The sequence below is a fragment of the Oncorhynchus tshawytscha genome, linkage group LG03, assembly GCF_018296145.1.
Source record: "Oncorhynchus tshawytscha isolate Ot180627B linkage group LG03, Otsh_v2.0, whole genome shotgun sequence".
NCBI lineage: Eukaryota > Metazoa > Chordata > Actinopteri > Salmoniformes > Salmonidae > Oncorhynchus > Oncorhynchus tshawytscha.
Genome location: NC_056431.1, coordinates 44,653,240 through 44,677,449, shown reverse-complemented (window position 1 = coordinate 44,677,449; position 24,210 = coordinate 44,653,240). Strand labels below are relative to the sequence as shown.

General features: G+C 41.4%; 1 protein-coding gene across 4 annotated transcripts; it reads left to right on the top strand.

Moving 5' to 3' along the window:
- Positions 1 to 6,794: 6,794 nt before the first annotated feature.
- On the top strand, positions 6,795 to 23,659 carry lnpa (limb and neural patterns a). Of its 4 annotated transcripts, none has more exons than XM_024405470.2 (13): positions 6,795 to 6,918; positions 7,880 to 7,974; positions 10,302 to 10,343; positions 11,013 to 11,200; positions 11,304 to 11,362; positions 11,598 to 11,638; positions 13,387 to 13,467; positions 13,574 to 13,625; positions 13,718 to 13,927; positions 16,278 to 16,383; positions 16,583 to 16,653; positions 16,984 to 17,178; positions 22,625 to 23,659. In XM_024405470.2, the coding sequence occupies exons 2-13, from the start codon at positions 7,948 to 7,950 to the stop codon at positions 22,789 to 22,791; spliced, it is 1,239 nt and encodes a 412-aa protein (XP_024261238.1). In that variant the 5' UTR covers positions 6,795 to 6,918; positions 7,880 to 7,947; the 3' UTR covers positions 22,792 to 23,659. The 4 variants fall into 4 exon arrangements, with proteins under 4 accessions (XP_024261238.1, XP_024261256.1, XP_024261247.1 ...); XM_024405488.2 differs by having other exon boundaries at positions 6,800 to 6,918; positions 7,883 to 7,974; XM_024405479.2 differs by having other exon boundaries at positions 6,804 to 7,611; positions 7,883 to 7,974.
- Positions 23,660 to 24,210: the final 551 nt, after the last annotated feature.

Genomic DNA, 24,210 nt, shown 5'->3' with positions numbered 1-24,210 from the left:
TTTGATCCATCTTCAGTTTTCTCCTATCACAGCCATTAAGCTCTGTAACTGTTTTAAAGTCACCATTGGCCTCAAGGTGAAATCCCTGAGCGGTTGCTACACCAGTGGTGTAGCAGTACATGTAGCAATACATCCAATACATCCAACTACAAATACCTAGGTGTCTGGCTAGACTGTAAACTCTCCTTCCAGACTCATATTAAACATCTCCAATCCAAAATTAAATCTAGAATCAGCTTCCTATTTCGCAACAAAGCCTCCTTCACTCACATTGCCAAACATACCCTCGTAAAACTGACTATCCTACCGATCCTCATCTTGGGCGATATCATTTACAAATTAGCCTCCAACACTCTACTCAGCAAACTGGATGCAGTCTATCACAGTGCCATCCATTTTGTCACCAAAGCCCCATATACCACCTACCACTGCTACCTTAATGCTCTCATCGACTGGCCCTCGCTACATATTCGTCACCAGACCTGCTGGCTCCAGGTCATCTATAAGTCTTTGCTAGGTAAAGCTCTGCCTTATCTCAGCTCACTGTTCACCATAACAACACCCACCCGTAGCAGGCGCTCCAGCAGGTATATTTCTGCAGCTGTACACAGCCCATCTGTAAATAGCCCATAATCTACCTACCTCATCCCCATATTGTTTTTATTTACTTTTTTGCTCTTTTGCACACCAGTATTTCTACTTGCACATCAGCATCTGCACATCTATCACTCCGGTGTTAATATTGAAGATTTTCCAAAGTAGCCACCCTTTGCCTTGATGACAGCTTTGCACACTCTTGGCACTCTCTCAACCAGCTTCATGAGGTAGTCACCTGGAATGCATTTCAATTAACAGGAGCGCCTTGTTAAAAGTTCATTTGTGGAATTTCTTTCCATTTTAATGTGTTTGAGCCAATCAGTTGTGTTGTGACAAGGTATGGGTGGTATACAGAAGAAAGCCCTATTTGGTGAAAGACCAACTTCATATTATGGCAAGAACAGCTCAATGAGCAAAGAGAAATGACAATCCATCATTACTTTCAGACATTGTCAGTCAATCCGGAAAATGTCAAGAACTTTTTAAGTTTCTTCAAATGCAGTTGGAAAAACAATCAAGCGCTATGATGAAACTTGCTCTCAAGAGGACTGCCACAGGAAAGGAAGACCCAGAGTTACCTCTGCTGCAGAGGATAAGTTCATTAGTGTTAACTGCACCTCAGATTGCAGCCCAAATAAATGTTTCACAGAGTTCAAGTAACAGACACATCTCAACATCAACTGTTCAGAGGAGACTGTGTCAATCAGGCCTCCATGGTCGAATTTCTGCAAAGAAACCACTACTAAAGGACACAAATAAGAAGAGACTTGCCTGGGCCAAGAAACACCAGCAATGGACATTAGACCGGTGGAAATCTGTCCTTTGGTCTGGAGTCTGAATTTGAGATTTTTGGTTCCAACCGTCGTGTCTTTGTGAGACGCAGATAAGGTGAACGGATTATCTCTGCATGTGTGGTTCCCACCGTGAAGCATGTAGGAGGAGGTGTGATGGTGTGGTAGTGCTTTGCTGGTGACACTGTCTGTGATTTATTTAGAATTCAAGGCACACTTAACCAGCATGGCTACTTCAGCATTCTGCAGCAATACGCCATCCCATCTGGTTTGCGCTTAATGGGACTATCATTTGTTTTTCAACAGGGAAATGACCCAACACACTTCCAGACTGTGTAAGGGCTATTTGACCAAGAAGGAGAGTGATGGAGTGCTGCATCAGATGACCTAGCCTCCACAATCACCCGATCTGAACCCAATTGAAATGGTTTGCGATGAGTTGGACAGAAGAGTGAAGGAAAATCAGCCAACAAGTCCTCAGCATATGTAGAAACTCCTTCAAGACTGCTGGAGTAGCATTTCAGGTGAAGCTGGTTGAGAGAATGCCAAGAGTGTGTAAAGCTGTCATCAAGGCAAAGAGTGACTACTTTGAAGAATCTAAAATATATTTTGATTTGTTTAACACTGTTTTGGTTACTACATGATTCCATATGTGTTATTTCATAGTTTTGATGTCTTCAATATTATTCTACAATGTAGAAAATAGTAAAAATAAAGAAAAACCCTTGAACGAGTAGGTGTGTCCAAACTTTTGACCAGTACTGTGTACTATGCTGAAGTTTGAACAAGTCAGACTAAACCTACCTAATTCTAGTCTCCCCATCGACAACCGTTGGTGAGCAGGCAACAGGTGAGGCTGGAGGTAAGGTCTTCGCCAGCGCCCCATTAATGGGCATGGCAGCATAGATCAGCCCCCTGGCCCCTGGCATCAAAGATACTGGTTGGTCAAACACAAACACACACACAGAGCACTGACTACATTATCAGTGATGTTTATGATTTGCATGGTGGAACCAACCTGATCACTGCATTCACCTTTCTATTTCACTTCAGATATCATGATATAAAAATAGAATGGTAAACGCAGCGATAAAGCAGTGTTTACCAGGTCAAATGTCACCATCCTGATTCAGGTGTCTTCCCTAGGAATGCTCACAGCAAGGGAATGTCTGGGTGATGCTGAGGGTCCCCTTGCTGGTTTTCTCTATGTTGCATGTTCGGCAACAAACTGGACATCTCTCGAACAACTGCAGCAGGCGTTCCTCATCTAATGAGGTGGTGTTGACTGGGAGGGCCTGTTACAGGGTGATAAAATAGACAGCCAAGTGGCAAATTGCATTTTCTTATGAAGAAAGGACAATGCTTTTTGATGATGCACTTCACAACCAAAATGAATCTATAACTTATATCTGCTTGGCTTGGTAATTAACCTACTAGTTTACAGTGGTGACATGTCATTCAGAGCACCACCTGTTTTGAGCCCCACCTGTTTAGCAAAAAATATGTTTTTTTCCCCTTGCTTTGCAAGTTATTTTGGCATGAATACATGTCACATATCAGTTTGCAAACAATGTAAAAAATAAATAATAATTTAGTTAATAAATACAAACATGGTCTCTTTTTTGCTTTCTTAAGGCAGCTCCAAAATGCAGGTGTTTTAGTCTAGTTCAGTGCTTTCTGTGGTGGTGGGGCAGTCAGCGGAAAATACGGAGCGTAAGGGTTGGTAATGTTCTCTAGTTGCGCCATTATTGGCTCAGTGTTCTGTCACTCATTGGGACACTACGTCACCTCAAAATCTACAGGTAGAGCTCGAAAATTCAAGCCCCTAGAGTGCTGCAATAGACTTACATTAGAAGTGCCCATCCAAGGTGGCTCAAGGCAATTGGCCACAGATAAAATTGTTAAATCACGTTATATCTACTATAGCTTTGATTGGACTGATCATGTCAACATCATACTTTCAAAATCTTAGCAAGCAGTCATCTTGCATCAAGTTGGCAATCTATTGGCAAATACTTTTCAATCCTTGTCATATGAAGAGAAATTATAGATAAAACGTATCGGTGCTCATCGGCCATAAAACTTACAGAAGTTGGAAATTGCAAATTGAACAACAAATGCTAAGGCATCACTGCAGCACCAGATTCGATCCCAGGCTGTGTCACAGATGGCTGTGACCGGGAGACCCATGAGGCGGCGCACAATTGGCCCAGCGTCGTCCGGGTTAGGGGATGTCCTTGCCTCATCGTGCTCTAATGTCTACTTGTGGCGGGCCGGGTGCCTGCAAGCTGACTTCAGTTTGACAGTGTTTCCTATGACACATTGGTGTGGCTGGCTTCCGGGTTAAGTGAGCAGTGTGTCAAGAAGCAGTGTGGCTTAGCTCTCGACCTTCGCCGAGTCCGATGAGACAGGATCGTAACTACAAATTGGATATCACGATAAAGGGGGCAATGCCATGGGCCAGTAAAGTTTGAATACATTGGCCATCTAGTCAATCCAGCAGGTCTTCTGCCGTGCTCAATACAACTGGAAACTTGGAAATCTCAGACAGTGAGTTCAAGACAACTGGGATAAAACTAGCTCCGACTGGGAAAATAATTTTGAACGGTCATCCAACTTGGAATTCCAAGTCGGAATATCGGGCCTTTTTCTAGAGCCAACAAAGGACCTCCACACCACCTTCCAGTTCAAGTTAGCACAACAAGGTGAGTCCAAAAACGTATTGTATACTGCTGCATGAATGATTAAATATGCCAGTGGGATATGCATAAGCAAAGAGAGTAATACTAAGTGCACAGTGCATTCGGAAAGTATTCAGACCCCTTGACTTTTATCACATTTTGTTACGTTGCAGCCGTATTCTAAAATGGATGAAATTGTTTTTTTTTTCCTTCATCAATCTACTGTACACACAATACCTTACAACGAAAAAGCAAAAACAGGTTAGGAATTTTTTGCACATTTATTTAAAAATAAAAATACCACATTTACTTAATTATTCAGACCCAGTACTTTGGTGAAGCACCTTTGGCAGCGATTACAGCCTTGAGTCTTCTTGTGTATGATGCTACAAGCTTGGCACACCTGTATTTTGGGAGTTTCTCTAATTATTTTCTGCAGATCCTCTCAAGCTCTGTCAGGTTGGATGGGGAGTGTTGCAGCACAGCTATTTTCAGGTCTATCCAGAGATGTTTGATTGGGTTCAAGTCAGAGCTCTGGCTGGGCCACTCAAGGACATTCAGACACTTGTCCCGAAGCCACTCCTGCGTTGTTTAGGCTGTGTGCTTAGGGTCGTTGTCCTATTGGAAGGTGAACCTTCAACCCAGTCAGAGGTCCTGAGTGCTCTCGAGCAGATTTACATCAAGGATCTCTGTACTTTGCTCCATTTAGCTTTCACTCAATCCTGACTAGTCTCCCAGTCCCTGCCACTGAAAAACATCTCCACAGCATGATGCTGCTGCCACCACCATGCTTCACCAAAGGGATGGTGCCAGGTTGTCGCCACACATAAAGCTTGGCATTCAGGCCAAAGAGTTCAATCTTGGTATCATTAGACCAGAGAATCTTGTTTCTTATGGTCTGAGAGTCCCTTAGGTGCCTTTTGGAAAATTCCAAGCTGGCTGCCATGTGTCTTTTACTGAGGAGTGGCTTCTGTCTGGCCACTCTACCATAAAGGCCTGATTGATGGAGTGCTGCAGAGATGTTTGTCCTTCTGGAAGGTTCTACCATCTCCAAAGAGGAACTCTGGATCTCTGTCAGAGTGGCCATCAGGTTCTTGGTCACCTCCCGTACCAAGCCCTTTCTACCTTGATTGCTCCGGGTGGACAGCTTTAGGAAGAGCCTTGGTGGTTTGAAACCTCTTCCATTTAAGAATGATGAAGGCCACTGTGTTCTTGGGGATCTTCAATGCTGCAGAGATGTTTTTGTACTCTTCCTCAGATCTGTGCCTCGACACAATCCTGTATCTGAGCTGTACGGACAATTCCTTCGACCTCCTGGCTTGGTTTTTGCTCTGACATGCACTGTCAACTGTGGGACCTTATATAGACAGATGTGTGCCTTTCCAAATCATGTCCAATCAATTGAATTTACCACAGGTGGACTCCAATCAAGTTGTAGAAACATCTCATGGATGATCAGTGGAAACATGATACACCTGAGCTCCATTTCAAATCTCATAGCAAAGGGTCTGAATATTATGTAAATAAGGTATTCCTGTATATTATTTTTAATACATTTGCAAAAAATTCTAAAAACTGTTTTTGCTTTGTCATTATGTGGAATTTTGTGTAGATTGATGAGGAAATGTTTTTATTTAATCCACTTTAGAATAAGGCTGTAATGTAACAAAATGTGGAAAAGGTCAAGGGGTTGGAATGCTTTCCTTATGCACTCTATCTCCAGTGCTTGATTTATGGCTTCGCATATGACTGCCGTACACTCCACTCGGGCTCCGATCAGCGGTCTAAGGCACTGCATCTCAGTGCTAGAGCCATCACTACAGACACCCTGGTTCAAATCCAGGCTGTATCACAAACAGCTGTGATTTGGGAGTCCCACTGGGCGGTATGCAATTGACCCAGTGTCTTCCGGGTTTGGCCGGTGTAGGCCATCATTGTAAATAAGAATTTGTTCTTAACTGACTTGCCAAGTTAAATAAAGGTTAAATAAAACAAAAATAAAAGCACTATTCTAATTTTCTCTGTTGCCCACATCTTCAATATTTAAATATTTAAATAATAATGTTCCAGTGTCTTAACGATGGAGGATCATTTTATATCCAGTTTTTAAGTAAACGTTTTTTTTTAATGATTGAAGAGAAAAGTATTCAATGAGGGGAAGTGAAGTGCGCGGAGTGCTGATTTGCACGTGGAGCTTGGCAAAAGGGGGCATGATTTGTTGACGTAATTGTAATCAAAACCCAACCTTCATTTACTGATTGTGATGCAGTGAGGTTCCAAAAACCGTTTTAGAAGACACTGACTGACTTGGAACCAAAATGATCCTATTTACACTTTGAAGTCAATTTTGACACTACAATAAATGTGTATGACTCATATCAATGCCACAAAGACCGTTTTCAAAGGGGTACCTTGCTTTTATGGGTCAGTCGCTCTTTAACTATTCAAATGTATCTTGCATTTTTATGGGCTGATTGTTTAGAAACGGAGGTTTTGGGTAGCCAAATTAGCCCAATTGTGTCCAAGTACTTTGCACTTAGTAAAACAACATGCTCTTATGGCAACACGTTACAGTTTGGACGAGCCATTACGAGTTTGCTACATTTTTTTTCACTGACAAGAAGTTGTCTGTCACGTGATGAAGCCAGCATGGTCAACGTTACAGCGTATGCGGTATTATGTGAAGTCACATAAACCGACCCTGGATCTGCGGTTAGGGGCACGTTTTTGCGTGTCTTCTGACGTCAGAAATGGGTAGCGCATGTTCTTCCGCCACTAATATATAAGCAACAATATAGTGGTAATTGTGTTTCAGTCACAGATGAACTTCGGACATTAATACTGTCCAGGTAAATTGCTTCAGAATTAGTTCAACCCCAGTGCTTGCAGAAAAAAGTGTGTTCCTTGATATTGAATCGCGTTTACGATAAAGTGTCTAGCTGAAATAGCGACTGCTAGTTTAAAGTTGCATGAAGCTAAAGTTGCTAACTGGAACAACGATGGTTAGAACGCTGCAACTTGACACTTTTGAGTTGGTCAATTTAGTAGCTAACTAGATAGTTTTCCCCTTCTCTGCAAGAAGGTCGAATTGGCTAGCGAGTTATGTCGCTTGATGTTGAACACTTCTGCCCTGAGCCAAGCCCTAGTTAGCTAGCTAAATTAGCTTGTGCATGCTAACTATTACTTAGCTAACTCCAGCGCAGTGTGCCGTTGAGCTATTTCATGCACACATTTGGTTGACTATGTCACAATGTGCATTTTGTTTTTCTGGGCAATGTGAACGGTACCGTCAACCAATTTAAGAAATGCATCGTAAATTAAACGAGGTAATGTGGTGCTAGCGTCACAGCAACTCGTTGTGGTCGAGCGAGGTATCAAACGTCAGTGCGGTGCGTCTGCTATAGTTAGTTTATTCGAGGCTTAGCTAGAGCCTATACATTCCAAAATAGTAAATTGTTCTGTTATTGTGCCTTTGGACACGCATCGAACTGTTGCTTGCTCGCTTCAAAACATACGCTACACTCTTGATGAATCCTGGACAGGTAAACACATGCGTCATGTGACCCACTTTGGGATTTGGGATTACCTAGCTAATGTATGTAATTTTACCAATATGTAAATCAAGAATAATGCTTTCAAAAGTTGGGAACGTTATGGATCTTGAGTCCCACACAAGTGAATTTACAGTGTCAGTAAATTGGATACCCATGCATTATCAGCTACCTTCCTTGCACAATCATTGGTTGCTTATATTTTGTTTTGATAGGAATGTAGGCTGAGCAGTATTAGCTAACAGTACATTTTTGTCAGCAGGTGAAGAGAGATTCCACTGGAAAATCAGAGGGCTCTAAAAAGACTGACTTCATTTGGTCCTCAACATGGGGGTTGTAATATCCCGGTTTAGGGTATGTATGGCATAACCTGTGTTTTCCTCTTGGTGATATGTATCACAGGTTGGTGGCACCTTAATTGGGGAGGCTGGGCTTGTGGTAATGGCCGGAGTGGAAAAGGTGGAATTGTATCAAATACAACAAGTATATGGCTTCAGTGTGTTTGATTCCATTCGCTCTGTTCCAGCCATTATTGTGAGCCATCCTCTCCTCATCAGCCTCCACTGATATGTATGGATTGAATACGTATTCAATATATTTTTAGGAACTTAGTTGGCTCTCAGTTTAGAGTTAGAATAGTAGAATACACAAGGTGCAATTTTGAAATTTGGTTGTGCATCAGTTTTTTGCTGATGTTGGTCACTCAAATACCCATGTCAGCTAAAGAAATGTTGATTGGGAAGTTAGTCTAGCCTGTTATCTAAATTTGTAGTACTCATGGCCTTATACTGACTGGCCATGTGCCCAGGGCCCTGACTTCCAGGGGACCCCATTGATTTTTTTTCTTTTTTTGTCAGTCTCTCTGATAACCTATTAAAGGAAAAATTCCTATCATTTACAGTGTTCCATAACACTATGTGAGGACAATATCTTTCATTTTGTCATTTATAAGGTTGGTAGCAATGTGAAAATTGTTGTGGAAATCTGTTGCAGCTGAAGTTTACTACAAAACCTGGCAATGCTCTCTATGGGCTAGCTAGCTAGGTACGTAGCCACACGCAATAATACCAAAGTCAATATCTGCACGTGAAGTAGCTAGTTAGCTGTAAAATCGTCTAAACAAACTACACTGTCAATTTAGGAGTCTACATTCTCACCATGTTCAACCTGCATTATGACATGGGCCAGTATTGAAATCTAACATGTATGATAGATGTTTTTGAGATCTTAAAGGCCTATTCCTGTTTACTTCCAGTGTAGTGAGCGCAGCCTTATCGTAATGCTACGTCATACCGGCCCAACTGCTGCCTGCTTAAACTGCAATAGCTCAGATACACACATGAAATGACCCAGGGAAGCGGTAGTTCATCGCCTAGAGATGCACAAAGTCTTTACTTTAGCATGGCAAAATTTGTGGAATTGCAGGGAATTCGATGTTAAACTGCTTTATTATAACTTTCTATACACCCCATGGAAAAAATGTGTAGAAATATACTTTAAAACAAAATAATTATCCTGAGGGGAGAGCAACCAAATTTCACTTATGGGCTTGTCCTAGGTACTAGTATAACGCATTTAGTTAAGAGTGAAGTAGTTTATCTGCACAAATCAGTTGACTGCGTGTGTGTTATGGCTGTGGGGTATGCAGAGCCACTGCAGGCCCTGTGAGTTCAAAATGTGTGGCCCGCACCCCCATCAAAGTTGCCCATCCCTGCTATAGAATGTATGGCGTAACTTGTTTGACATTTAAATAGTGCAGCATTAAAGAAGTGTTCTGCAATGCTCACGAACACACAAGATGTATTATGCATAAGCTGCTGTGGTGTTATTGACATTACTGAATATCTTTCATTGGATGTTAAATCGTGAAAGGGATTAGTTGACTCGGTCTGTCTACATTGCTTGGCAGTGCATATGTCTGAAATAACATTGTCATTTTCTTCCAGTATAGAGGAGAATGTGTGGGTGATACTCATTGGCCGATATGTAATTCAAGTCTAGTGATCGTTCACTTGTTTGAGATCTGTTTAGTGCAATATGTCCACGCATGGGACAGGAAAGATACAAAAACCTCTGCTTTCACATGTTATGGCTTTACTATTTAGCACTTCCTAAAAACAAATGCTGTTTTATGGGGTAATGGACAATAGCATTGTTATATATCAACATGATAATGGTAAATGTAATGATGATACTATAGGCCTATATACGGTTTAGCAGACAATTTTATCCAAAGTGACGTACAACAGAGAGTGCTTTTATTTGTATTAGTGGCCCCAGCTATGTCCTGTAATTTAGGAACAGCATATTTTATACAACAAGTGGAAATGCAATTGCTTTTGAATGAAAGTTTTGTTCATCAAGTTTTTTAAAATTTAAATACTACAATGATGCAATACTTCTCTTGCATTTCTCAAAGAGAAGCAACAATCTGCACATCTAGATGAATTGACAGTACTATTTTTCACACAAGTTGTGTTCTGAATGGGAACATTTGGTGGGAACATGCAGTACTTTGAACTTATGCAAACTGGAAGACAATGTAGGGACCCTCAAAATTCCAGAAAATAAGCCTATGCTTCAATGGTCATAACCTATGGATGGTACCCTGCTTTCTTAAAACTGAACTCAATGCATGTCTTCAATCTCTAATTGCATCTCATTTATTTTTCTTTGGACAGACTAAGCCATCAACTGTAGAGGTTTTGGAAGGAATTGATAAGGTATGTGTTTCTGCTTTTTGAAAAAATATATTTAGCCTCAGAGGCTACACTCCCTCAAGATGACGTTGATCAAGAGTATTTTGGGAACTTGCTCTAGACTAGAGATTGACCTTATTACATTATACAGATCCTGTCTCGCTCGAGGTTTAGACCACTGGAACCAATGTCCAGTGGAGTGACAGACACACATGTTTCCTAGCACCAGCGGAGGATAGGTCGCTACGCTGTCCACCAACTGATATTTTTGGGGGTGAGGTTAATCAACACCGAGAACCAAAGGTGTTTCCTTTCCATCTAAATATAAAGGAAAGATAAGTTGGCAATGCAGTCTGATTTAAGCCTGCATTGAATACATAGGCTTTTGTCAAGATCACAGGAGGAAGGGTGGAAAAGTCATGTTTCCAAATGTTACGCCACAGTCCAGGTTCCAACACTTATATTGTATTGATGTTTGGCTTTATGCTGGTTGTTTATGTATTAATCATACACATGAGGTACAGTATTGACATAATTGTAGCCATAGGGTTATGTTGGATAACTAAAAGTTCTGATATTAGTATTATAATTTGGGAATGCTAAACGTCTTGTCAGTTTATAGTGAGAGAGAGCTGGGCTATATTCAATGTGTTTTTTTTTGTTTTTGAGGAACATGATCATTGTTTTTTACAGGATATCCAGGCTTGTGAGGAATGTCAAGAACTGTATCAAAAACAGTTGAAGTTATGGGTGTGGAGACTGCTTCAGTACTCATCTCTTCTTTACCTGATGGCTAGCATAATTGTGTATCTTTGGTACCTCCCTGAACAGATGATTGGAAAGGTCATATTGGTCCTTCCTTTTGTTGTATTTCCACTATTGTAAGTATAGCTGTTTAAAAACATTTCTAAAGAAATGGATTGCTTAACTACTAATAGTTCGTTACTGAACCTGCAATTGAGGTTCTAATATTTCTTTCAACAGTGTATGGCTCCTTCGAAAGGGGCTGCTCACTCTTTTTAAAAGAAGAACAGAAAAAAACAGTATGTGCTTTGAACTTTATTTACCTTGCCTCATCATTATTATGACACAACTGCTCATTTCTGTTATCTATATGTAGTCTTTTCATTTTTTTACTGCATTGTTGGTTAGGGGATCGTAAGTAAGCATTTCACTAAGGTCTGCTAAATCTGTTGTATTTGGCGCATGTGACTAATACAATTTTACTTGACATTCTGCTTTTGGTGTAATCACTCAAATGTCGTTTTTTTGTTTCAGATGAAAAATTGGAGGACCTCAAATCACAAAAACGAAAAATGGTATGTTCACTTTTTTACAGGGTTGCTTTGATTGGGTGAACATTGTCTAGACCGCAATTTAGAATCCCACCATAGCTGATCCCTTATCTTTAAAAGGAGCGTCGTGCAGCATTGCAAAATATTTATGCAGTACATAAAACGGTGGTTGTTGTTTGCATTAACTTCTTTGGTGTAATATCGCAAACTGACAGGGCTGTTTTACCATTAAAGATTCCAGCTTTAAAGGCCCAATGCAGTCAATTTATTTCAGTTTTATATCAGATTGTACAGCTGATGAAACTAAGACTGTAAAAGTGTTAACATTTTTGATCAGCGTTATTTCCTGATAGTTGCTTGTTGAAAATACAATCTACGCAGGACCTTTCTAATCAGCAGTTTTTCATTGGTGGGAGTTTCTGCTTTCCATGGTGACATCACCATGCAGAAAATTGGTTAATAGAACAATTGTATTTTATTTTTAATTTAACTAGACAAGTCAGTTAAACAAATTCTTATTTACAATGTTGGCCTAGGAACAGTGGGTTAACTGTGTTGTTCAGGGGCAGAACAACAGATTTTTTACCTTGTCAGGCCCCCAAATTTGCTACACTCTTTAATTCCTGGTGTCACAACCTCGTCGGAGCCCTATCCTTGGCCCAATGCTCTAACCACTAGGCCACCTGCCGCCCCACTATACCAAGCGTTACAAACCTCTCTGCCAAAAGCTAGTTTTTGGTTTTCCCCTCCCCATTCAAACCAGTCTCGGATAGCCCTAACAAAATTATTTCTTGAGCAATAGTTTTGCTAAAAAGCTATTTTTGCCCATTGTTTTTTTAAATGGAAATCTATCGCAATAAGGTACTTAATTGGTAACCAGGAATGATTTGATACTGATGTAAAAAAAAAAAAAATTAAATGGCTGCATTGGGCCTTTTTTAAAGGGTGTGGGCATACTACGGACACTTATTTTCAAAAACATTTTACAATGCAGTGATAGAATGTCAGTCTGGCTGCCATTTTGACTTTTGTAGGTAGCTCATTTTGTGGAGTTTCATAAGACTGAAGAAGAAACATCTAGTTGAGAATATCCACATACTTCAAACACCAACGCATCATTGATATGTTTTACATTTTTCCAGCCATTGTAAAGACTTGGGCCTGTATCCACAAAGCTTCTCAGAGTAGGAGTGCTGATCTAGCATCAGATTTGTCTTTTAGATCATAATGAATAAGATTTGTATGAACAGGTCTTAGATCAGCACGCCTACTCTGAGACGCTTTGTGTTTATGGGCCCGGATCTGTGCAGATGCATGACAGGATAGATGTGGATCGTAGGACCCACCTGTTTTTAAAGCAGTTCATTATTTCAAGAAATCAATTAGTGTGTTTACATGCTCTTTTTAATTTGATTAATGATGTTATGGAAGGTACGACATTAGTCATCATTGATGTCTTCATTACTCATTGGATTTGAACAGAATTAAATGTATGGAATGGTGACATGTCATAACATCATTAGTCAATTAACAGATCAAACACAAGCGTCTTGAATAAAAACCTGCGTAGTCAAAGGGGTTAACAGGAACACCAATCCTTGCTTCAATGCTTGCCTGAAGACGAATACTATGATGTTTGACTGAATTTTACTTTTACATTTTTTTAAATAACCCAAACAGGTGTCACAAATCAACCTGACTTTCAATTTGTGCTTTATTTGCCCTTTTCATTTCCTTTTACATTGAAAATATGAACTGCTTTTGTCCAACAGCTTCTAGAGGTGATGGAGACTGAAACATATAAAACCGCAAAAATTATTCTGGAGAGATTTGATCCTGATTCAAAGACAAAGGTGAGTATTCCATCTTCCTCTGAGCCCACTAATTCTTTCCCACTAATTCCCCGCTGCTATAATTAACCTTGACACTATCCTTCTTAATCTTGTTTCCAATTTGAAGGTGCCAGAATCCATTCCAAGTGGAACACCTATGACTCCAAAACCTGGCCAAGGTAATATAGTTGGCTAGATATTTTAAGGCCTTTCATGTGCTTGCGTTGCAGACCACTGATAAACATAATCCCTGCATTGTTTCCTCCATTAGAACTCCGTCAGCGGTATGTCACTCCTCGGCCCCCGGTGGCGGTGACTCCTGCTGCAGCACGTCCTCTTCTGGCACCAGGGGCCACCCATGCAGGACCGCCCCTCCACTCAGCTCCTGGAGGACCCCCAGAGAGAATCCTGTCTGCTGAGGCTGCTCAGCAGAGCTTGATGAAGAGGCCCATGACCCCTGGCACACCTGTTCCAGGAGTGGGTGAGTTAGCTGCACACGGGGACCACATCATAATGTGGTCGATTTTTAAGGTGATTTACCCATCCCTGTCTCACCAGTCCTTCAGGGATGGGACTCTTTTAATAAAAACATTAAAAAAACATTTTTTTTACTGTACCGGTGTGACAGTTTGTTTTACAAATGGTAGTTATGACCAATTAATTGTAGTATTTGAATCCATTATAGTAGGGTTTGCCGTAAAACAAACCGAAGGTCAAGCTTGCTCCAGAGAAGAGGCGATAATGGTTAACAAAGTCAATAGGTGTGAAATTGTACCTAGATTTTAGGGCCATTTGCAGCATCAAATTTGTTCCAGTTCAAAAACAAACAAAAAATTCTCACGACAAAGGGTTATTCCAAAATAAACCGGACACTAGCCAGGTTTCCATCAAACCTTTTTATACGAGTGAAGTACATGTAGGATTAAAAGAAGTCATGACAGGCCTGAAGGACAGGCCTTAAACTTTCCAAATGTAGACAAAACAAAATACGCTAGACAAGGTGGCGTCTTTTTGTCTGTAAAATTAATTATGCAAGAAATGGTGGTGGAAATGCCTTAATGCGCATATATTGATCTAATATTAAATGGAAGTAAACTTGGAGTCACGCGATATGTTGTGTGGTATTCACACTACAACTCTGGAAAGCTTTTTCTTCATTAGGCTACAGAAGAAATTATACTGAACAAAAATATAAACACAACAAGTGGAGTGTTGGTTTCATGAGCTGGAATAAATGATCAAAGAAATTTTCTATAAGCATAAAAAGCTCATTTCTCTCAAATTGGGCACAAATTTGTTTATATCCCTATTAGTGAGACTTCCCATTGCCAAGATAATCCAACCACCTGACAGGTGTCATATCAAGAAGCTGATAAAACTGCAGGATCATTACACAGGTGCACCTTGTGCGGAGGACAAAAGGCCACTCTAAAATGTGCATTTTTGTCACACAATACAATGCCACACTTTTGCAATTGGCATGCTGACTGCAGGAATGTCTGCCAGAGCTCTTGCCAGAGAATTTAATGTTAGTCTTTCTACCATAAACTGCCTACAATGTCATTTTAGAGAATTTGGCAGTATGTCCAACCAGCCTCACAAGTGCAGACCACGTGTAACCAACCCAGGACCTCCACATCCGGCATCTTCACATGCAGGATTGTCTGAGACCAGCCAACCAGACATCTGATGAAACTGAGGACTATTTCTGTCTGTAATAAAGACCTTTTGTGGTGGGGGACTAATTCTGATTGGCTATGCTCTCCCAGGCCCACCCATGCTTGCGCTCATGCCCAGTCATGTGAAATCCGCTGTTGGCTAGAGCACATGCGCGAAGACCAGCGTGGGCTCATTTGCTTTCCAACACATTTGTTGTGACAACCAGTAGTAAAGTTGAAAATACGATTTGAAGCCATTTAACTTGTATTTTTTTATTAGGTACATAGGAATTTAACCGCAGAAGTAATTTTTATGTGCACTACATCAACACGCACAACCATTTATCCACAACAAGTCAGTTTGATGGGTCATCTTGTGGGAAAACGCCTATGTAGTTTTTATGCAGATTTTTACAATCTTTTACAACATTAAAATCTGTCGCCCATTGGATGGAAACCTAGCTAATGTCAGTTTATGTTAAGTGTATATTTACTCTTATGTAAACATGCGGTCTGGCCTTGGACACTTCATAGGAAATGCGAAAGAGGGCAAACTGTTAAAGACTGTTTGCTTTCCCAGAGAAAGCAACATGGTGTAATTGCCATGTGGAATGCCAACTGAGGTGTACAAGAGCCAAGATCACTTTAACTATGATTAATTAGGTAGGCCGGCATTTGTTCTCTGGGCATTGGTACTGAAATGTTACTAAATGCCTTTCTATTGGCCAGGTGAAATTGCGTTTGGCATAGGCACACCATGCAAATGTTTCATATGGCTCGAAACTCAGGCACTTTTGTGGAAAATTGAAAGTGAAAAGCAATTTGATAGAAAGAGTCACCACAGAGTTTCCATATGTTGGTAAATGAATAAGCAGCAGGAAGCTGAGACTTTGCCAAGTCTCCCAGAAATGACCAGTCATCTTCCTATGATTGCTCTTGATGTTAGATTATATTAATTACTGCTCAGCAACACAGCAGGGATTCTCGTTCAAGTGCTTTGCAAGTGAGATCCATTTCCAAGTCATTATTAAAACCTGTCCGTATCAACCGTTTATCACGGTCCTCTGCCGCTAACTAGATTTGTCTGGTTTCTTCTCCTCTGGCGCAGTGTGACGATTTGTGTTTGAGAACAGACTTTGTGCAGCTAATGTGCATGTGTGTCTGCCATAACAGGAATGCACCCTCCAGGCCCACCCTTGGCCAGACCTGTTCTCCCCCGGGATAGAGGCACCATGGACAGGGTCATTGAGTACTTTGTTGGCGATGGCCCTCAGAATAGGTAAAATGTTGCTTCTGCTTGAGTGTCACCCAAATATTTGCTTTTGGAAATCAAATATGTATTTGTGCAGATGTAAGCGCTATAGGAATTTACAGTTGAATGTATTTCTAGTGACAATTGCTATGTTTAAATACAGCTAAATTATCTTTATTAATTTCATTGCATGTATGCATTCTAACAGATTATTTTCTCCCTCCAGATATGCCCTCATATGCCAGCAGTGTCTCACCCATAATGGCATGGCATTAAAAGAGGAATTTGAATATGTTGGTAAGATTTAGAGAAACACGACTCTGTCAGTCTCCATCAAACACCGCGCCTTCATTTGCCCTCTAGCATTTGGCAGTGCCGTATATCATCAGGCTCTTAAAAGCCTCTGCCACTACAAGCCTCTGTAAGCAAAAAGAGCCCATCTAGATTGACTATGCAAACGAGTGTAACCCATCGATCTGATGAGTTTATGCGTCTTTGACTCAATTCTTCTTGGAATATCATTGGTTTCATTTTCATTATACATGAATCTGTGTCTACATGGAAATGTATGACAATCACTCAGTTGACAGTCGCTTTGGGCATGGTGGTTTATGTGTCTCGTTTCAGCCTTCAGATGTGCATATTGTTATGTCCTCAATCCTGCGAGAAAGACCAGACCCCAAGCCCCCCGACTCTCTGAGGTCACTGCTGAGGCAAAGATGCCCTCACACGCACCCATACCAACATCGCCAACACCTGTAGAACCAGCACCCGTAGAACCAGCACCTGCCCCTGAAGCTGATGAGAGCCCCGCTACTGCAGGTATGTCTGCGCAACCTCATCATTCTTGTTCCCAAATACACTGCTCAAAAAAATTAAAGGGAACATTAAAATAAAACATCCTAGATCTGAATGAATGAAATATTCTTGTTAAATATTTTTTTCTTTACATAGTTGAATGTGCTGACAACAAAATCACACAAATTATCAATGGAAATCAAATTTATCAACCCATGGAGGTCTGGATTTGGAGTGACACTCAAAATTAAAGTGGAAAACCACACTACAGGCTGATCCAACTTTAATGTAATGTCCTTAAAACAAGTCAAAATGAGGCTGTGTGTGGCCTCCACGTGCCTGTATGACCTCCCTACAATGCCTGGGCATGCTCCTGATGAGGTGGCGGATGGTCTCCTGAGGGATCTCCTCCCAGACCTGGACTAAAGCATCCGCCAACTCCTGGACAGTCTGTGGTGCAACGTGGCGTTGGTGGATGGAGCGAGACATGATGTCCCAGATGTGCTCAATTGGATTCAGGTCTGGGGAACGGGCGGGCCAGTCCATAGCATCAATGCCTTACTCTTGCAGGAACTGCTGACACACTCCAGCCACGAGGTCTAGCATGGTCTTGCATTAGGAGGAACCCAGGGCCAACCGCACCAGCATATGGTCTCACAAGGTGTCTGAGGATCTCATCTCGGTACCTAATGGCAGTCAGGCTACCTCTGGCAAGCACATGGAGGGCTGTGCGGCCCCCCAAAGAAATGCCACCCCACACATGACTGACCCAAGCCAAACCGGTCATGCTGGAGGATGTTGCAGGCAGCAGAACGTTGTCCACGGCGTCTCCAGACTCTGTCTCCTCTGTCACGTTCTCAGTGTGAACCTGCTTTCATCTGTGAAGAGCACAAGGGCGCCAGTGGCGAATTTGCCAATCTTGGTGTTCCCTGGCAAATGTCAAACGTCCTGCACGGTGTTGGGCTGTAAGCACAACCCCCACCTGTGGACGTCAGGCCCTTATATACCACCCTCATGGAGTCTGTTTCTGACCGTTTGAGCAGACACATGCACATTTGTGGCCTGCTGGAGGTCATTTTGCAGGGCTCTGGCAGTGCCCTCCTGCTCCTCCTTGCACAAAGACTGAGGTAGCAGGCTGCTATGTTGTTGCCCTCCTACGGCCTCCTCCACGTCTCCTGATGTACTGGCCTGTCTCCTGGTAGCGCCTCCATGCTCTGGACACTACGCTGACAGACACAGCAAACCTTCTTGCCACAGCTTGCATTGATGTTCCATCCTGGATGAGCTGCACTACCTGAGCCACCTGTGTGGGTTTTAGACTTCGTCTCATGCTACCACTAGAGTGAAAGCACCGCCAGCATTCAAAAGTGACCAAAACATCAGCCAGGAAGCATAGGAACTGAGAAGTGGTCTGTGGTCACCACCTGCAGAACCACTCCTTTATTGGGGATGTCATGCTAATTGCCTATAATTTCCACCTGTTGTCTACTCCATTTGCACAACAGCATGTGAAATTTATTGTCAATCAGTGTTGCTTCCTAAGTGGACAGTTTGATTTCACAGAAGTGTGATTGACTTGGAGTTACATTGTTTTGTTTAAGTGTTCCCTTTATTTTTTGCACTCGTCGTAGACAAACGTTGACAGTAGAATGGCCTTAATGAAGAGCTCGGTGACTTTCAACGTGGCACCGTCATAGGATGCCACCTTACCAGTAAGTTAATTTCTGTCCTGCTAGAGCTGCCCTGGTCAACTGGCAGTGCTGTTATTGTGAAGTTGAAACGTCCAGGAGCAACAACAGCTCTGCTGCGAAGTGGTAGGCCACACAAGCTTACAGAACGGGACCGGCGAGTGCTGAAGCTCGTAAAAAATTCTGTCCTCGGTTGCAACACTCAATATCGAGTTTCAAATTGCCTCTTGAAGCAGTGTCCGCTGTTCATCGGGAGCTTCATCAAATGGCTTTCCATGGCTGAGCAGCTGCACACAAGTCTACGATCACCATGCCCAATGAAGAGCATCGGCTGGAGTGGTGTAAAGCTCGCCGCCATTGGACTCTGGAGCAGTGGAAATGCCTTCTCTGGAGTGATGAATCACGCTTCCCCATGTGGCAGTCCGACGGACATATCTGGTTTTGGCAGATGCCATTTGAACTTTACCTGCCCCAATGCATAGTGCCAACTGAAGTTTGTTGGAGTAATGGTCTGGGGCTGTTTTTCATGGTTCGGGTCAGGCCCCTTAGTTCCAGTGACGGGAAATCTTAACGCTACAGCATACAATGACATTCTAGACGATTCTGTGCTTCTAACTTTGTGGCAACAGTTTGGGGTAAGCCCTTTTCTGTTTCAGCATGACAATGCTCCCATGCACAAACGAGGTCCATACATACAGTGCCTTGCGAAAGTATTCGGCCCCTTTGAACTTTGCGACCTTTTGCCACATTTCAGGCTTCAAACATAAAGATATAAAACTGTATTTTTTTGGGAAGAATCAACAACAAGTGGGACACAATCATGAAGTGGAACGACATTGGATATTTCAAACTTTTTTAACAAATCAAAAACTGAAAAATTGGGCGTGCAAAAGTATTCAGCCCCTTTTACTTTCAGTGCAGCAAACTCTCTCCAGAAGTTCAGTGAGGATCTCTGAATGATCCAATGTTGACCTAAATGACTAACGATGATAAATACAATCCACCTGTGTGTAATCAAGTCTCCGTATAAATGCACCTGCACTGTGATAGTCTCAGAGGTCCGTTAAAAGCGCAGAGAGCATCATGAAGAACAAGGAACACACCAGGCAGGTCCGAGATACTGTTGTGAAGAAGTTTAAAGCCGGATTTGGATACAAAAAGATTTCACAAGCTTTAAACATCTCAAGGAGCACTGTGCAAGCGATAATATTGAAATGGAAGGAGTATCAGACCACTGCAAATCTACCAAGACCTGGCCGTCCCTCAACTTTCAGCTCATACAAGGAGAAGACTGATCAGAGATGCAGCCAAGAGGCACATGATCACTCTGGGTGAACTGCAGAGATCTACTGCTGAGGTGGGAGACTCTGTCCATAGGACAACAATCAGTCGTATATCGCACAAATCTGGCCTTTATGGAAGAGTGGCAAGAAAGCCATTTCTTAAATATATCCATAAAGTGTTGTTTAAAGTTTGCCACAAGCCACCTGGGAGACACACCAAACATGTGGAAGAAGGTGCTCTGGTCAGATGAAACCAAAATTGAACTTTTTGGCAACAATGCAAAATGTTATGTTTGGCGTAAAAGCAACACAGCTCATCACCCTGAACACACCATCCCCACTGTCAAACATGGTGGTGGCAGCATCATGGTTTGGGCCTGCTTTTCTTCAGCAGGGACAGGGAAGATGGTTAAATTGATGAAGATGGATAGAGCCAAATACAGGACCATTCTGGAAGAACCTGATGGAGTCTGCAAAAGACCTGAGACTGGGATGGAGATTTGTCTTCCAACAAGACAATGATCCAAAACATAAAGCAAAATCTACAATGGAATGGTTCAAAAATAAACCTATCCAGGTGTTAGAATGGCCAAGTCAAAGTCCAGACCTGAATCCAATCGAATCTGTGGAAAGAACTGAAAACTGCTGTTCACAAATGCTCTCCATCCAACCTCACTGAGCTCGAGCTGTTTTGCAAGGAGGAATGGGGAAAAAATTCAGTCTCTCGATGTGCAAAACTGACAGACATACCCCAAGCGAATTACAGCTGTAATCGCAGCAAAAGGTGGCGCTACAAAGTATTAACTTAAGGGGGCTGAATAATTTTGCACGCCCAATTTTTCAGTTTTTGATTTGTTAAAAAGTTTGAAATATCCAATAAATGTCGTTCCACTTCATGATTGTGTCCCACTTGTTGATTCTTCACAAAAAAATACAGTTTTATATCTTTGCGTTTGAAGCCTGAAATGTGGCAAAAGGTCGCAAAGTTCAAGGGGGCCGAATACTTTCGCAAGGCACTGTAAATGGCTTGTCGATCGGTGTGGAGGAACTTGACTAGCCACCAGCCACTGATTTAAAAAAATGATAATTAAAACAATCTACCACCCACTCAGATTTTTTTAGTAGACCAAATAAAAAAATATTCACACAAATTACACCAACAAAACACAAGTGGATGAGCATGCGTTGCAATGCTTCTAAAATGTAAAACTAGGCAGGAGTAATGTGGTATATTGTTTAATTACATTTAACCAAAATATCAGATGAGACAATGTTCATGGTTGAACTAATGTGATTAGCATGAGGTTGTAAGTAACAAGAGAATTTCCCAGGACACAGACATATCTGATATGGGCAGAAAGCTTTAAATTCTTGTTATCTAACTGCTCTGTTCATTTTACAGTAGCTATTACATTGAAATAATACCATGTTATTGTTTGAAGAGTGCACGGTTATGTACTCAAATGTATCAATAAGCCAATTAGGCACATTTTGAGCAGACTTGATACATTTTGAACAGTAATGCAATGGTTCATTGGAGCAGTTTAAAACTATGCACATACACTGCTGCCATTTAGTGCCCAAAATCCAAATTGCGCCTAAACTGGAATAATGCATTGTGGCTTATCTCTTGCATTTCAAAGATGATGTAAACAAAACTTATTTTGTATTATCTTTTATCAGATCTAATGTGTTATTCTCCTACATTCATTTCACATTTCCACAAACCTTAAGTGTTTCCTTTCAAATGGTATCAAGAATATGCATATCCTTGCTTCAGGTCCTGAGCTACAGGCAGTTAGATTTGGGTTTGTCATTTTAGGCAATTTTTTTTTTTAAAGGGTCTGATCCTTAAGAGGGCGAGATGGTAATGCTACTCGTCATGCTTGTGCCTGTGAGATTGAGTCCAACTAGTAGCCGCTTTGTCTTCTCTTCCCAAACAGTTCATACTCAAACATTGAAAAACAACCTAGCTTGTAAATAGCCAAGAAACAGAAGAACAAAGTCTCACTTCAGTGGACTTTTGTTTTAAAGTAAATTAGACCAACTTTTACACCTGTGCGCAGTGCTACTAAAAATGTTTCCCTTGTCACGTGAGCACAGCCGCCAGCCAGTTAGTGTTGTCGTGGGATAGGCAATATTAGGATTTGTGCGGTTGTTTGACCTTGTGCGGTTTAATTTACCAGCTATGAAACAAAATGGCAGAAATACTTAAACTGATACAGCAGCATTTATTTTGCTAAAATGTGATCATACTTGACAATTTAATTTTTTAATGTTTTTTTTATTCACACGCAAGTGAAATGGTGACACTGTGGACGCCTGACCACCCACCAACGTGGCTGATGAAATGGACATCTTACCCGCCAATGCTAAAGTCCACCCACATTTGGCAGGTGGCGGGTTTTCATTTTTAGGCCCTGATTGGCAGAATTTCTTGATTGTCTTAATTGCTTGCCTTCTTAAATGCCTGTAAATTGAATTGATCCTCGATTTTAGTTGCCGAGAAGCAGCCTACTCCCCCAGCTGAAGAGATCCAGGAGTTGGTGACTCTGACCACAGATACTGCCCCAGAAACAGAAGTGCCAGGAACTTCACAATCTCTGCAACTCACCCCAGTGAAATCAGACGGGGAGCTGGACGTATCAGACATGGAGGTTGAATAGAATGTCATTTCAACAGATTAATTTATGCTAGAGCTATATTCTACTTTTTTTTCAGGGGGGTTCTTTCTGTTTTTAAAGTCAACTTAATAATGGTTAGATTAGTGCTGTGAGGTAGAATGGCAGAATAACAGGCAACGGGTTTGGTATTACCTTTAAGTTATTTTCTTGTCAGTTGTCATGGTACCAATATGAATTTAATGATTGGAATAAAAGTGAACAGCAAACACTTGAGATTTTACGTCATGTCCACGGTACTTTCATGAACTGTACTTTCACTTCTATACATTACGCAACAGCACACTTAGTTCAGCTAGCTAAGCGTTTAGCGTTGATGCACTTATAGTGTGTTCTACATAAGCGGATAAGCAATTTCCCACATTACTATTGTATTTGTGACTTGTCTCTCCATGTTGTCTACAGACATGCAAGATGATGACAATAACGAGCCAAAATCTAGCTAAGCATTTTGAGTTTCTGCACATGTAGAATGAGGGTTTCTTTTTTTTAAATTTAAGTAATTTGCAACATTGTTTTAGTAGTTTGTCTTTTGACTGAATGTCTAACCATGTCTACAGAAGTGCAAAAAAATGTCCTGTCTGGTGTGATATGAAATATTTTTAGGGGGCAGATATTTATAGATACTATGGTATACGTTAGTGCCTTTTTAACAGTTGACTAGGTTTTGGGTAGTCCTAGTACAATGGGACTAACCACATGTTTACACAGTAATAGTACAGTCATAGTAGTACTTATTTATTGCTTAAGAGGAGAAATGAAGCTGTATTTGCTGTCCTCTGCACCTGAGTGCCTTGTTGCGTTTTATGTTTCCACTTTGAAATGAATAAAGACTTGAGTCATTGTCAGAATGCATGCGTTTGAAAATGCCAGTTTCGTGTGACCCTGCTATTTGGAGTTCAAGTTTTAATCTCCATTCTCTCAGGCTCCCAGAGTTAATTGTTGAGAAGGATGTACTGCTGATTTCTGAAGCACCCATTCCAACACTTAAGGTACACTATATATACGAAAGTATGTGGACTCCCCTTCAAATTAGCGGATTCGGGTATTTCAGCTACACCTGTTGGTGAAGGGCGTATAAAATCAAGCACATGGCCATACAATCTCCATAGTCAGAACATGGAGCGCTTAGGGACATTCAACGTGGCACCATCATAGGATGCCACCTTTCCAACAAGTCAGTTTGTCAAATTTCTGGATATCAATCAACAGAGGTAAGAAGATGTAGGCTATAAGAGTATGTTGAAGGCTAGCTGTATTGGGTGCAGATGACTGAACTGCTCACTTTTGTGTCTGTGTCTGCAGGTATACAGATGAGACATACAAAGGTAGTTCAGTTGGTATTTTATGCAGATCACATTTACCATGCTCCTCCCTTACCTCTTCAATAAATATCCCATAGGC